This window comes from Anolis carolinensis, chromosome 5 (assembly GCF_035594765.1).
Source record: "Anolis carolinensis isolate JA03-04 chromosome 5, rAnoCar3.1.pri, whole genome shotgun sequence".
NCBI lineage: Eukaryota > Metazoa > Chordata > Lepidosauria > Squamata > Dactyloidae > Anolis > Anolis carolinensis.
The window spans coordinates 146,861,446-146,877,695 of record NC_085845.1 but is presented as its reverse complement, the minus strand read 5'-3'; the positions used below and the strand labels follow the sequence as shown (position 1 = coordinate 146,877,695).

The window sequence follows — 16,250 nt, the reverse complement described above, 5'->3', positions numbered from 1 at the left end:
AACAAGACTTTTAAAAGACACCATGGACTTCCTCAACAAACTTAACTCTATTAATGAACTTCCACAAGAAACTATCTCAGCAACTGTGGAAGTGGGATCATTATTTACAAATATGCCAGTGATGATGGGTTATAGGCCATCATGAGCCTTATCCCTAACAGAAAGAGATGAAATAGTCACTGCCTTTTCAGTATATTTAGATTACATAGTATTTCAACGTAGGGCCTTTCCACACAGCCATATAAGGCAGATAATCCACAATATCTGATTTGAACTAGATTATCTGAATCTACAATGCCACATAATCCAGTTCAATGTGGATTTTATATAGCTGTGTGGAAGGGGCTGTAGAATCACAGAGCTGAAAGAGACCACATGGGCCATCAATTCCAACTCCCTGCCATGCAGGGAAAACTTGAGAATATCCCACATGTATAAATTAGGATACCACAATGAGTGCACATAAGGTACACATACCAATATTCTGCGAGCTAAATTTCCTGTAAGCTTCCATCCATTTTTGCTATACCATATTACATACAAACGCCTTCTACAGATGCTATTGGACTACAACCTCTACCAGTATTAACCAGCACAGGCATTGGTGAGAGGTAATTGTAGTTGTAATCCAACAAGATCCGAAAGACTATGCATTCTCCATTCATGATCTACTTAATTATATGTATCGATCCAAACAACCTTGGTATATTTGGAAGATCCTGGGCAATATTTTCCCCTCAGCTACCAAAGTAAAATCATCATCAAAAATTCCAAAGGACAGTGTTATCACATGTGAACTTCTACAAAAATGATTCAGTCAACTACATTAGTTATTGGATGAAATCACAAATTACCAATCCTTCAATATAATCAAAATATGAAACATCCATTATAGCCTAATTCTTACATTCACCAATCGACATACATATAAAACTACCTTGCTGCAAAACTCAGAACAGGAAAAAAATACTTCTTCACATAATGCATAGTTGAACTTGCAATTCACTGTCGCAGGATGTAATGACGACTGCCATGTTGGACCGTTTTTAAAAAGGGGTTAAATAACTGTATAGTCATTGGAGGCATCAGTATCTGCTAGTCAAGATGGCAGTATCACCTGCAGAATCAAAGGCAGGATGCTTCTGTGAATTAGTTGCTGAGAAAGACATGTCAGAGAATGCAGGTGCACTACTGTTGAATTTTCCATATGCAACCAGTTGATTATTCTGTGAACATACAAGTCAACATTTGTAGACCTGCTGCATACACATAGTAGTTTACTTATTCACTTTAAAGCATACCTAAGCAGAAAATTTTACCATGTATAAATCCAACACTCTTCTTTACTGAGTTCACTATATTATGCAATATATTTTAAAAATATTTTGTAAAGTTTACTAAAGGTAACTGATCAGAAATCATTTTGATCGGCATTTCATAGGGCACTAGACACAATTTTCAGTTGATAATTGTGTGCCTATGAATTGAAGTATCTTCGTCCCTGTATTTTTCTCATGACTTTCTCTTTTCCTTTTGTGACCTTCATCTCTTCTTCTATCACATTCCCTGAGAAACTGCCTGTGCCTCCTTAGGGAAACCAGTAACACATGTAAGCCACAGTCCTCCATTCCCATTTCATTCCAAATTGCTGACATTGCCAGCCTTTGCTTATATCATCACAGTGTACTTAAATATCTTTTTGAAGGCCACCTTATGAGTCAAGAAGAATGGCCACAACTAATATCGGTTTGTAAACACATCTGAAGGCTCAAGAACCATCATACTTACAAGCATCAAATTTTGTTTCAGTAACCACATTCTTCAATGTCTATAGTACAGTGAGATGTGAAAAAGTACCTCAACAAAATACATACTTGTGAGCAGTGTGGCAAGATGCAGTCACTTATTTCAACCCTGTTGATCCTACTAGTCTGGCTGGATTAGCAACAATCACCATGGGGATAGGTACAGTCCCCTTGTGGCTTGTAGGTGTTAAGCATACTGATTCAGTACACCTGGAAATTGCAAAATCCTCTATCTGGAAAGTTCCTTCAAAGATGCTCAGATTAACAAGAGGAAAAATGGGTTTTTCTCTTCAAACCATTTCCAACTTCTCCTGAATAATTTCTGAAAATTAAAGTTCTGTTGCTATGAACCAATGCATACCCATTCAACATAATTTTAAATCACACAGGTATACAACCATTCAAGATATAGCCATAATCAAGATCAATACTGTATATATATTATGTGAGGAAGATAACAAAATAGGCCCTGAAGTCTACATTTTGCTTGATCGCACTATAGATAAATGATGATTAAGTATAAGTAATATTGCTAAAATAACATAATTTTAAGAACAGCAATTGCCCTTGCTCCTGATTACTTTCCATACACAGTGTTGAGCAAGAAAGTTTATTTTTATACATTATAGAATATTAAAAGGTATTACAATCTTGATGGGGGAATATTCCTAAGTACACATGTGAAGAATATACAACACAGGCACAGCAATCAAACTGAATATATACAATCAATTTTCTATAGCCACAAATTCTACATCTACAAATACACACCCACAGACTGGTTGTTTTTTAAAAAAAACTTCATTTTGCCATTGTGTATAAGGGACATCATTTTATTATACATAATGAGATTTGAACTTTCATAGATTTGGGGGGAGCCTGGAACCAAACTCCAGCAGATATCAAGAACTTACTGTAATCTATTTTCGGTCCTTAACTTCCTAGATGTTCTCTTGAAATCACTAAGAAATGCTGATACAGAAGATTTAAGCAACAATAATAGAAAACTAGAATTTTAAGGGGGGGGGCATAGGATCATAGAGTTGGAAGAGACCTCATGGGCATTGTCCAACCCCCTTGACATAGTGTAACAGACTATGTGTCTCATAGTCTGTAACAGAATCATATGCCAGTGTATGTGTGCATGCGCTTTCAAATCACCTGTCGATTTATGGCGACCCCATGAATATTATAGCATTTCCTGTCTACTCAAGAATAAATCCTACTGAATTAAATGGGAATTACTCCCAAGAAATGAGGTATAGGATTGCAGCCCCAATGGAACTTAACTCTGGGGTGGACTCTTGACTGCAGTATCATTTTAACATCAAGTAACAAGAGAGCAAACTTTAATATAAGATTTCATGGCAAGCATGTGGTATGTTTCAAGTTTAGCCAGTATCATTATTAGCAAATTGACAAAATGCCCCAAAACTTTCTCAAAAATCTCATTTATTCTGCTCATCCAAAACCTCTAGAATTAAATACATGAATTACAGATGCACATGCATACTTAATAATATTTTTGTTTTGGCTAAATTTTAATAAACATACAAGAAATTACAACTTTATATGGTAACTGATTTTGCCTAAGGATTTCCAGACTTCCCTGTAACTCAATAGCTACTTCTTCACTCTGGCAGTGAACTCAACAGCTTCAAATTGGAAGTCAGTCTAGGACAACCAACAGCAAGTGCACCTGTGCAATCACATATGCTAATATAGGGAGCTGAATCTCTACAGATAGGCTTTAAAATTATTACAACCTGCAAGGTTTCTTTATCTGCAATGACAAAAATTGAGAATATTCATATCTTAAATCCAAGTTATCAACCAAAGAAGGTAAAGATTTGTCTGTTTTATAATATCTAAAATTCACAAACACAGATTCTTTGATATAAGCACCAAAACACACCTACAAATATACCTTACTATTTTAGAGACACCTCTTCATTATAAGCAAAAAAAAGCACAACCAAAAGTCATTTCTATAATACAACCACAAAGGCCCTCAAAAATAGGGAATGCAAAATGCCAATTATGAATTCCGATTGCTATGGACTGACAAAACACAACAATATATTCCAAGAAGCAATCATCGAGGCCTACATTTTAGAAATGCAGCCCCTCCCATATTTATATACAACCAAAACATACCTAGAGCCCTGTCATTCTTTTGAAAGTGGGTGATTTATACATCTCTGGTTCATGTAAATATATATATAGTTCTCTAAATCAATATTCTATCACAAAAGGAGACAAGCAACACCACTTCGATATGATGAAACAATACAAAGTTCTAAAGCTGTATTAATTGCCTTACTATAACAACTATTGCAAATAACTAATATGAAGCTTGTTACAACTACTGATTATACACACCGGACATTTGAGAGTTCAATAAGGGGAGAAAAATATAAAGCAATCCAAAAATATCACAGATCAAAACACCAAAGAAAAAAAACAATTTCAAGACTGAATATAATTTTTGGGAAAGCCAAATTATTATTATTGTTATTTTGCATTTTAAAAAACCATCCAAATGCCAGCCCATGCTCAACATTGTTGCTGCCAGAGCCTTTATCACCACTTACCGCAAGTAATACTGTTTTAAAGCGAAGGCAGCGTTTGAACAACTTCTGGGAAAGTTAAACTCTTCTATAATCTCTCCCCATTGATTCTTCTCTGATACCTGCCAAAAAAAACAACACACGGAGATGCACAAAAAGCCCCACACGTAGGCATACACACAGCATACACACAACGTCGACGAGCAGCCAGGCTGCCATGAAAGAAACAAAAAAATACGACCAAGATGCCCATATTCTTTGACTTGGGATCTGGAATCCCCAGTCCCTTTTCTGACTGACAGTGGCGGTGGTGTCGCTCCTCCCCTCGCCTTTTACAAACATTTATTTTATTGGGGAGAGCAGAGCGAGCGAGGAGGCAAAAGGGTTTGGGGATCCTGGGCGGCTGAGGTTTGTTTTTGTCTCCCTTCGCCCGGGCCATCGCAGCCAATCGGGAATTCCTCTGCCGCCTGCTTGGCTTTTTTAAACCCGTAGAAAACCCCCCCACGAAGTTGAAAAGGGGCCCAGAAAGTGCGGGTGGCGAGGGGGGCTCCTTTCGCCCCTGTCCCGCCGAGCCTCCCCCGTCCGCCCGCTCCCCAGCCCCGGAGAGGCCTGTCTTTTGAGGCCTACATTTCTGTCCCCAGCCTTGAAGCCTAAAGATGGCTATTCGATTACACTGCCGCCTCGGCTGCCCCTTTTGTTATTCCTCCCCGGGAAGGGCTTCGAGGGCAGCGCCTGGGCCCGGATCCTTCCCCAGCCCCGTGCCCATTATCGATGGGAAAACATGCCCGCTAATTTTGAGTTGCACGAAAACTGCACTCAGACTCAGTGCGCGAAGAGAGAGAGAGCCAGCGAGAGCGGCAGCCACAAGCGGAAGAAAACTGCCCCTCATCTACACACACACACACAGCGCCTTTCGCCCTCTCCCCCACCCGGGAAATGGAGGCCAAGGGCCCCCCAAGGCTCACACAATTCCCCGGGAACCTGAGCCCCCCCTCGCCCCCCCTCCCCCGATTTCACCGACAAGGCCAAGGCACCAACCTGCCTTGCCTGCTTCCTTCTCCCAGCCGCCCCCCCATGCCAATCCGGCTCGAAAAAAGGGTCTTCCCGGGCCCCCCGCCGCCGGCCTGGGCCCCCGAGGGTCAGGGCCGAGTTTGGGGAAGAGGCCGGCGGGAGCGGGAGGCGAATTAAAACTTCCACTCACCTTCCCAAAGCCGCCCAAAGTGGTGACTCGGGTGTAGAGAGCGTGGAGATCCAGCTCTCTCCCACCCACCACGGGGATCTTCTTGAAAGGCGACCTGGCAGAAAGAGAGACACGCAAACAACTTGTCAACTCGGGGGGCCCCCGTTCCCCCCCTCCTCGCCCTTTAAAGTTAAAATCGGTCGGTTTCATCCGCCTCCCCCCCTCTTCCTCCTCCTCCTGCTGCTGCTGCTGCCTTCCCGGCCGCCGCCACCATCTCCCCATTTTGCTCACCCTCTGCTGTGGTGAAACTGCCGCAGCTCGTCCAGGAAAGCGAGTCCTTTCCTCCGATGGTCTGGTGGGTTTTTGCCAGTCGAATTGGCCATATCTTTGTTCGGGTTTGGTAGAGGGAAAAAAAGGTCGGGGTTTTGTCTCCTTAAAAAAAATCCAATAGAAAAACAACAACAGTCCGCGGCTCCTCCTTGCCTTTAAGAGACCCAGGTTCCTGTGCTCGGCCGGGGATCAGCCATGGAGAGAGAGGGGCTGGTTGTTTAAAAAAAAAGAGAAAAGTTTAAAAGGAATAAGGCAAGCCGGAGAGAGTGACAACACACACCAGGCGAGAGAGGGGCGCCTCTCGGTGATTCTCGCCGCCGCCGCTGCCGCCTGCCTCCCTCTCAGCACCACCAACCCAACCGATCCAGGCTGCACATGAGACTCAACATGGTGCTGCTGGATCACACAATGAATTGGGTTAGTGTTGTGGTAGGGTGGGGGTGGGGGAGGCTGGGGTGAGGGACTGACAGTGTGTGTGTGTGTGTATTACAGACGCGGATCCATGAAATCTCCCCTCTCTCTCGCTCGCTCGCGCTCCCTCTCGCTCTTACACACACACACATACACTGTACGGCGGCGGCGGCAGCGGGATTCACTTCTCCTCTCTCAGACAAAAAGATCTGAGGCCGCCGTGCTGCTGCCTGGGCGAAGGCGCAACACAGCGAACCCCAGAGGCCGGCCGTGGCACTGCAGAAGGCAGCTCCGAAATGGCAAAAGCCAGCATTGCCAGCGAGCAGTTCCTGGCGGGGAACAATAGGCTTCTCTCGCGGCTAAGGGCTCATCTGCAATGTGCCGCAAACTTCACACAAAGCCGGGCGGAAAGAGAAAAGGCAGGAGGAGAAGGGGGGGAAGGCAGCTACTACCGGTTGTTCCAGGGTTAGGGGTAGAGGAAATGTTCCTGTCTTTTCAAAAGTTTCGAAAGCCAGGAAGTACTTTCTAGGTTTAAAAGAATCGTGAAGCAGACCAGTGTGTGTGTCTGTCTGTGGGGGTTAAGTGTTTTGTATCAATACACCGTCTGTGTCTGTTTAAAGAAATGGGGAAATCTTTAATTGAATTTTAATTCAAAATATGCGAGGATCCAGCTTGGCAAGTCCTGGTTTGTTGTGAACTTAGCTATAGATTTAAAATATACACATTTTTTCATCTCACATGATACATGACGTAATTTTATGACAGTTCCTGACCCCTTCAATTCAGGGTGATTTAGAAAGAGATTTTCAAAAGTTATATGAAGCAGATGACCTCTGGATACTAATACAAAGTTAGAGATTTTAAAAGAGCGAGAAAATCAACCAAGAAAATATTTGTTACGGTATGTGTAGGTTACATCTGATTGTGGCAAAGCTTGGAAGTCTTATAATTTCAAATCCGATCTCTGTCATGGACATAATTGATTTTAGGCCTCCAACAGCTTCAATAATAATAATAATAATAATAATAATAATAATAATAATAACAATTATCCAAATCTTTGGAGATTAATATGACCCATAAGTATGACGGAACCTGTATAAGAACAGTGAAAGCAATTTGTTTAATGTTTATAAAGCTCAGTTAGTGCTAGACCTTTGATATGTTTTAATCATCTGAAATATTATTTATAATTGATATGTATATGTTTGTACAGTTTTATAATATTGTGTTTTATAGTAATTGTTATTGTCTGAATCTGGCATTGAATTATTGCCATAGTTTGTAAGCTTCCCTGAGTCCCCCTTCGGGGGTGAGAAGGGCGAGGTATAAGTATAGTAAATACATAAATAAAAGAATAATAAAACTTTATTTATATCCAGCCCCATCTCCCAATATTGGACTCAGAGTGGATAACAACATAAAATGCAAATATTCAATGCCAACAAGTACATACATACAGACATTACTTAATAAAATTGCATTTGAACCCAACCACTATGGGAAGGAGAGGTATACCAACCTACATTACAGGGATTTAGCCTCAATAATAAAGTGTATTATGCACAAAACACTTGAAATACACAATACTGTTATGGAACAATAATGGAACCTTAATTATCAAGACAACCAGTGTGGTGTAGCAATTTGTTGTTGACTAGGCTTCTGGAAGACCCAGGTTGAAATCCCCACTCAGCCATGGAAATCCACTGGGTGACCTAGAGCAAGTTACACTTTTTCAGCCTAAGAGGAGTGCAATGGCAAACCTCTTCTGAATAAATCAGCCTAGAGATGCCTACAGAAAATTCAATTTGTGCATATAACAATAAAGTTATCAAGGAGCACCACCTATGTAGGAAAAGGTATTGGAAAAAACAATGGTGCTGGTCACACACACTGTGGGTCCAGCCAGATTTAATAATGTAGACACAAATCCTGCATGTTGGTCATGATTAATTTATGTTCGATTGATTTCAATGGAGCTGATTCATCAAGAATAAATCGAGTCCTATGTTTTATATACAGAGATTATTTTCATAAGCTTCAGATATTTGATACCTTATTGGTGTGTATATACATATCCACTCAACCCAGCCAGAGTACAGAATAGCAGAAGGGGAGGATTCCAGAAATTCTCAAAATATTTCTGTTAATAATCCAGAACTGTCAAAATGCAGGATATTCTAATCTAAAATCTGAGGAGAGCGCCTCTAGGATTTCTAAAATGAGGCAATTGTTTGTGCCATAAAGGCCCTGGAAATTATGTAATGGAAGAAGGGGTGTTTAGATATGTGCTATCAAAGATTATAGCTACTAGGAAAGGGGATGAAGACACAGGCATGTGTGGAGGCCCAAAGAGTGGAACATCTAAACTTGGCAGGTAGAAAAGGACAGATGCAACTAAGTGGGAAGCATGCAGATGTCACTGTTACTTAGTAAGACTTGTTCACTGCTTATTTTTGCGTATTTACTATTTTGTATGTCTTTTTTCTGTATTTTATTTATGTTCCTGGCAAAGGTAATATACTTGTTATAATTTCAGGTGTCGTATTTCAGCATACCAATGAAGTACAGTTCACAGAATTGGGCAAGCAAGTTTTATTAATGGACTGTCTTGCATGACACTCACTCCGGAAACACAGTTTCAACCCTACGCAGTCTTGTCTAGAAGTAAGATGTAGTATTCCCTTGAATCAGCACAGATATTAACCACTGATTTTAGTGAAATTGTGATAGCCCAAGAGAAGGAAAGGGCAAAGAGACGCAAAAAGAAAAATTAGTCACAATAACTAACACCTAAATCAGATATTTAAACCTGTGTGTATGCATTTCAAAAGGTATGTCTTTTGTTCCTACAAGGTAACAGACAATAAGGGTTATCTACATAATAAAGAGGTTCTAGTCACTGAGTAAATGGGACTTCAAATACATGCTTTGCTCTCCTTGGAAACTTAAATTCATGTATGTCTCAATCATTGCCCTTTTCCTATTGGAAATGGAGGATGAGCAGTGGTTCTCAACCTGGTGTTTTGGCCTACAACTCCCAGAAATCCCAGCCAGTTTACCAGCTGTTAGGATTTCTGGGAGCTGAAGGCCAAAATATCTGGGGACCCACAGGTTGAGAACTACTGACATAAAGCAAATTACATTTCTAGATAACTGTCTACTTTTTTTTCGTGTCAGGAGCAACCTGAGTCACCAACTGTCTACTAAAAATTTGTCACAGGCATTATATTTGTACAGTAATGATAGATACTTGTCCTTTAGAATAATCAGGAGTCTGGCTGAATATTTTTTGAATAGGGAACAAAGGGCACCCTTCTTTCTCATGCAATAATTGTAACCCCAGTCCTGTATCAACACATTATCAATTTGGAGACCTCATAACCAAAGCTGGTAGAGATCTGTTTAAAAATCGATGGTACATTATGGTCTCCAGCAGACATGTCAGGGAAATCTATATTCCCTTTATGCCATGCACTGTATTACTCCAGGAAATTAAAGTCTAAGATTATTCTTGTCTTTCATCTGGATTGCCGCTCGGATACCGGGAGATAAAAGGTCCATTGAAATGCCAGGGCTGCCCTTCAGGTCACAGCCATGATTGGGATGATTTCCCAGTTTGGGATGATTTATTTGAAAATCTTCCCTCAGAACGCCTCCATAATTGGAGCGAATGTGACTATATCCTTACATGAAGATGGGTGTTTTGGGGAGGAAATACTTCTGAGATGATCTGCAGAAATACCCCACAACCGTGGAGCCAGTTCTCAGCGCCCGGCGGGGACACCGTCCTCCACGCAGGAAGAGGAGGAGGGAAGAGTTGTAAACACAGTCCTGGAATGACTCAAAAACTAGGGGTCTCCCTCTGGCAAGGCAGGCTTTGGCAGAGGTGAGTGAGTCACTTTCCTCGCCGCAGAGCGAGTGGCGGGAGCAGCCCAGGAGGCTGACTCTCCTCGCGTAGGGCGGCCAAGCTTTGCGCACCGTCCCTTACGTAACAACCGTCAGCTGGGGATTCCCCGGAGGGGGGTCACGGCAGTCTACCACTATAGGCCCCAGGAGCCGCTTCCTGCCTGCCTAGACCCAGCACCGAAGGCCGCTCCGCCAGCTCGTCACAAAATGGCGGCGCCCATAGAAAAGCGCAGCCCCATTTTGTGCCCGTGGAGCTGCGCTGTCAGCGGAGACAAGCTGGGCTGGAGGGGGCAGGGAAGCCCAAGGGCTCATGTTACGAAGAGGAGGAGGAGGAGGAAGGGCGGGGTGGCTTGGCTGGTGGCTTGGTTAGTCGGGTGGATAAGAAGGCCTCTCTCTCCTCGCCGCGCCCGGTCCTTGGAGGAGACTGTAGGACGTGACAGAGAGGGAGGGGCGGAGCCAAAAGGCGGAGGGCGGGGCGAGGAGCAAGCGCCGGGCTTATTGCACCCCGCGCCGACGTGACTTGGTGTTCCTCCTCGGCCCTCCTGGATTGGCTGCTGCTCTTTGGTCTGTTGTTGTTTTTGTGTGTGCTGTTTTGGCTCTGCCCTCCTCTCGGACTCGGGGCCATTTTCTTTTTGCCGTGCGGGTTGCCTTTTCGCTTCAGCTTCCCGGCAGAAGCTCGCCAGCCTCGCGATCGTTGGCCTCCTTCCTCCTCCCCTTCCGCCGCCGAGATTTGGGTCTCCTCCCCGCTGCTGCCGGCGAGACTTGGAGCCCGCCCGCTCGCCCGGCACAACACAACACAACCCTGGAGCCGCAGCGCCTTCCCAGCGAGGTCCTCCTCCTTCTCCTCCCGCCGCCGCCTCTTCCCCGCTGGGGCTCCTGCTGCCTCTGGGCTGCTCGCTGCTAATTCTGCCCAACTGCAGCCCTTTTTGTAACTTTTCCGCTTCCCTTCTTCTTTTGTTGTTGTTGGTTTTTCTTTCTTTTTTTCATCCGCGCCATCGCTTTGTCAATAACGGGTCGTGTTTGGGAGTTGATCACTCTTTCCTCTTCTTGTTTTTGGTTCTCTTTCTGAATGCATCGCCTTGTTTAAACTGATGATGCTCTCTCCAAGTTGCACTGGCAAGCTTGCAAGGTACAACTCCATCTATGTCTGAATCTCGTTCTTGGTCTTCGTCGGTGACATAGCTTCTTTTTTGTCTTTTAAAGAAAGGATTTTCTCTCGCTTTTTAAAAATAGCTCTTAAAAATCTGACATTTGTACGGTTTGTTTGAACAATAAGCTGATATGGAACGCTTGTGAGAATCGTTTTGCAAAAAGTAACCAAAATGTATTGTGCTGGATTGCTGTCTGGCATGATGTCTGTTCTGTCAAAATGGTCTGAGATGCATTGTGCTTAATTTCGGGGGTGGGGGAACGTGTATTTACGAAGCTTTTTCACTTCACACAAAACTAATTTTCTGTGTGAGAGGGAAAGAGAACCAAGTGGAAGCTTTTTAAACATGCCATCTTGAATATGTGAAAATCATAAACTAATTTATTGGGCATTAATTTCGAAAAATAAAAGATGAAATGGAACATTATCTAGTGCTATACTCTTGATTTTGAACTAATTTTGATATCTCAAAAAGCAGATAGCATAATACTGTCATAGGCTTCGTAGTATAATTTAAAAGGCAGTTATGAAACAAAGCCACTGTAGCCATTTCCTTAATCCTGAACCATTCCTTCCTCCCTTTCTGCTTGCTTTTTATGCAGTGATGGTGGGTCTTTGTGGCACCTCTGTTTTTCCTGAGGAATGATTTGCTAAGAGCTGGCTTTGTATCATTTTCTTGCCTCATTGCTGTTCAATATAGATTGCAGTGTTTATTGATAATAAAGAATCTCAAGCCTACTTTTGTGTAGCTTCAGTCTGTGTTTTCTTACTCAGAAGTAAATTTCACTGTTTTCAATGGGACTTGTCCCTAAAAAAGTGTGTAGGACCTATTGTTCTTTAAGGAGCTCTTAAGATTTCTGTAACCATAATGTGCTAGTTCAGTATCTTAAAAAATAAATGCTTGTGCTGGTTTATGGCAGTTGTATATTTGTTCATAAATACGGTGAGATTTGAATGATATTATGCGTGCCTCATTTTATGGGGGATCTTCCTTTGTTAAACCCCATTTTGCAACTCCACAATGCTTATCAATGAACTGCTTTTAGCTTAATAATTTAGTATTTCTTTATCTTAAACAATAAGATTCTGGTTGTTATCCAATAGTGTGCATTTTTCCAGCAAAATAATAAAATGAGACCAAATGTTCTTACTCTAGAGAAGTATTTAATGTGGCCCTTCTTTTATTAAAATCCTATTTCAGGTAGCTAAACTGCAGTCTCATGCATCTATTGGAGTGAATTCACACTGGCAACATTCTTATTTACAGAAAGATAAATCCTCCTGAACTTAAAGTTACCATAAATCTGTATGGTGGCTATTTTGCTTGCAAGTAATTCTGATAAATATTAGGAACAAGGCAAATGTTTATAGTCCTCATATAACTATATGAAAAGTGTTTAGAATGGAGCAGAATGGTCATACACAGTTAGGATGCTAATCTTCATTTTTTAAATGTTGTGATGCTTAGACTGTGACAACGGGTAATACATAAAAGCTTCTTTTTGATCACTACACAAAAAAATGCAAGGCCTGTTATTCAAAGCATGCATACAAATGATCAAGGACTCAGTAGCAGTTCATTAATTTTGTCCACAACGTAATAGCACTGGGTGCAGTTCAAAGACTGCTTATGATAATTCTTCTGCACCTTCTGACTTTATACTCAGGCTCTATAAATTGGTTAAAACAGCTTCTTAAAAGATAAAATTGCTTTACTCCACAGGATTCCTGGCTGTTTTCCATTACAATTTTAAATGGACATGTGCTATATGATGATATAAGGTAATAACTCTACTGCAAATTGTATTTCTGTTCAAGATAATTTAAAATTCTCAGTTTCCGGTGATTGGTGTGTTTATTTAAATGATAAATCTTCAATGAATGTAAGAATTTGTGCTAGGAAAGCCAATTACGTCTTTTTTGCTTACTGTTTAGAATTTGTTAGATTTGTTTTCTATATGATTCTAAACATGCTTGCTCAAGAGTGAAACTTAGTAAACTCTGGAATTTATTCCCAAGGAATTGATTATAAATGTGTTGCCTTAATACCCAGTTGGTCTGTCCGATAATCTACCAATTACATGCACATCATCAAATAAGTTATTTGAAACTGACTTTATAACAGCCTATCATAGGATGCACAACTTACAGTCAGTAAATCCTTAGGTGTCTGATATTATGGAAAGTATTCTCTATGATTCGATGTTTGAGATTACTGTATTTTACAGTATTATAGATGCATATAGAGAGGCAGGTGTTGTAATTGTTTTGTGTGTCAGATTACAATGCTGGAGACCAGGGTTTGAATCCCAGTTAGGAAAACTTGCTGGGTGACCACACTCTCTCAGCCTCAAAGGAAGGCAAAGGAAAAGCCTCTCTAATGAAATCTTGCCAAGAAACCCCCCTGATATGTTTGTTTAGGATTGCCATAGGTCATAAACAACTCAAAGAAAACAAGATACTGTTTCCAGACTCTGGCAGCAGAGAATTAATCTTGAAGCAGTTATTTGCTACTTACAATTAAATGAAGTTTGTCTTTTATAAATTGAGTTGTGTTTCAGACTAAATTTTGTTGGACTTGAAACAAAGGTTGGAGTTGATTGAAAAGATCTGGCAGATTTAAAACAATTGGTGTTAGTTTACATTAAATAATATACAATTATTCAAAGGCGTTTGTGCTGGCCTGTTTGCTTTTATTCCTGTCGAATGGTCCTTTGGGCAGTTAGCTATTGTGAATTAGCATTTTTTAATGACAAGTTCTGGTTTTGGTGGTGATGGTAAAGGTGAGGGTGCCAATAAAGGGAATGCAGATATCCATTCTGATGTTGCTTAAAAAATTGAAAGAAAAGAGAATATGTAGGTGAAATAACAGAAACTAGTTGAACTCACAAAATGGCCATTTCCTCCCTTCCTGCTACAGGACTGGCTGTCACAATGGAAAAATAAGGGGAAATTCAATAATTGTGCGTGCCTCCTCAACCCTACTAGTCAATCACCACATTTTAACCATTTTTCAATCCATACTTATCTCTGTAGGTACCCTTGCGTCTTTGCAAATGACAGATCTGGTGGTAGCCTTTGTAGCGGTAGTTCAAATTCCAACTATAAATTGTTATTGATTTAAGTACTCACTTGACTGGTTTGTGGATGAGAATCCTTGCTAAGTACCATTGGCAATGAAATAGCTGTTAAACAAAGAAATAGGTTTCAGTCATATACAAGAGTATATGTTCCATTCAACTTGATTACCGGTAGATGTCTGAATTAAAATGGTAAGCATGGTTTTTTATATTAGGTTACAAATTAAGACATCTGGACAAAAATAGCTTTAGAAGTATTTTAAGGAAAGAATTAGTGTGATAATTCAGAATTTTCACATCATGAAAACAGATTTCTTTTGTCTCCCTAATAGTTATAGGATCTTGATCTGATGGTGATGAGTATTTAATTTTTTTATTTTTGTGAGTGCTGGTCTGCAAAACAGAGTGAAACACTAAAAAGAAGAAAACGTTATAAAACTGCAAAACAAGTCCATATATCCCCATAGTTAATTTCATATGCTTATTAAAAAACAGAGAAAATATATATGTAATGTTATAAAGAGAGTGAAGGTCGGTTTAGCATGATATAGAGGTTAGGCTTGCACTACTATTTAGGGCAAGAAATACAAGTGGGATTCTTTCTTTAAATTTTTAGCTTAAATAGGCTGTTTTCAACCTTGCTCATCGACCTTGCTCTAATAAGTGTTGTAAAGACATAGGTATATGTCTCCTACCATAGCAGCTTTCTATCTAAAATACACAACGTAAACAGCGGCAGGAAAAGCGTGGAAATTCAGATCTATTTAATTCTTATAAAAGAGCCAATACAAAAGACACTTCTGGGAGAGGAACAGCCAGATTAGCATTGGGGTTTCAGGTTCAATAAATAAGTAAGGGTGTGGAGTTATTTTTAGCCTTTCCTGTGTTGCAGCCAAGTGGAATGGGAAGTCTAGACGTAAAAAAGGATATGCCACAGTACTGTTTCACACTTTAAGAGTTATAAACTACATGAAGAATGTTTTTAATCTAGTGGAAGGAAGTAAAGGCAGACATTCAGTGGGATTGGCTAATATAACTTGATTGCAATCTGTGAGCAAGGTCTTCTGGAGTCAGGGAGACTTGCATCTGAGTAGACATGTATAGGATCACACTAAATTATGTTTTTATTCATGAAAAAGAGAAATGGTTGCTATGTATCCTTATTGCCTGCAGTTATATCAGCTGACCCTTTGATAAGGAGCAAAGGTTTGCTTTAGCAACTTCTTGTAGTTGGGTGTTGTAACAGTGGTTGTAGCAGCAGCTCCTTCAAAACTTGTTTTCTATAACAACAAAGAAGTGAGGAGACGTTCGTTTGATAAATGTATTTTGAATGGAAATAACTAGAGATTTTTACAGTCTGAATATAGGAGAAACCTGTGCTATCTAGACATAGGACTTTGAGTACTCAATTCCTAAAAATCTACCTTTATTTCAATATATATTATCAATATCACATGTAGGTTATATTTTGAAAGAAGAAACTGGCAAAATTCTGTTTATGAAATTCATAAGTCAATAGTTGACTTGAAGGCATACAAAGACAGTATTTAATAAGATTTGCCACCCTTTTTTTCTGAAAGTCTCTTCATTTTTAATAACAGACCTTTGTGGCAGGCATGTAAACATGACCCTACCCATGTTTGATATAGCTGTTATCTGTCAAAATTAGTTTGTAATGAAGGGAGAGTTTCATTTAATTAGTTTAGAGGACTTTCCAGAAGCTCTAATGTTTTCCATTTAAGATGGGAGAACTTGCAGTTCACAAACATTTGTATGCAGAAGAAGCTGAAACTGGCAGATTTCCCCATCCTT

General features: G+C 40.6%; 1 protein-coding gene across 3 annotated transcripts in view; it reads right to left on the bottom strand.

The window, feature by feature from the left end:
* Positions 1–14,839, bottom strand: part of arid2 (AT-rich interaction domain 2) — a 125,973-nt gene extending 111,134 nt beyond the window's left edge. For 2 of the 3 annotated variants that reach the window (XM_016993821.2, XM_003221191.4), the window contains exons 1-3: positions 5,847–6,520; positions 5,577–5,670; positions 4,400–4,497 (exon numbers count right to left, since the gene is read on the bottom strand). In XM_016993821.2, coding sequence (XP_016849310.2) covers positions 4,400–4,497; positions 5,577–5,670; positions 5,847–5,938 — 284 coding nt within the window. In that variant the 5' untranslated portion in view covers positions 5,939–6,520. Of the gene's footprint in view, positions 1–4,399; positions 4,498–5,576; positions 5,671–5,846; positions 6,521–14,490 lie in introns of those variants that run through there. The other variant, XM_062982517.1, reaches the window with a different exon arrangement.
* Positions 14,840–16,250: the final 1,411 nt, after the last annotated feature.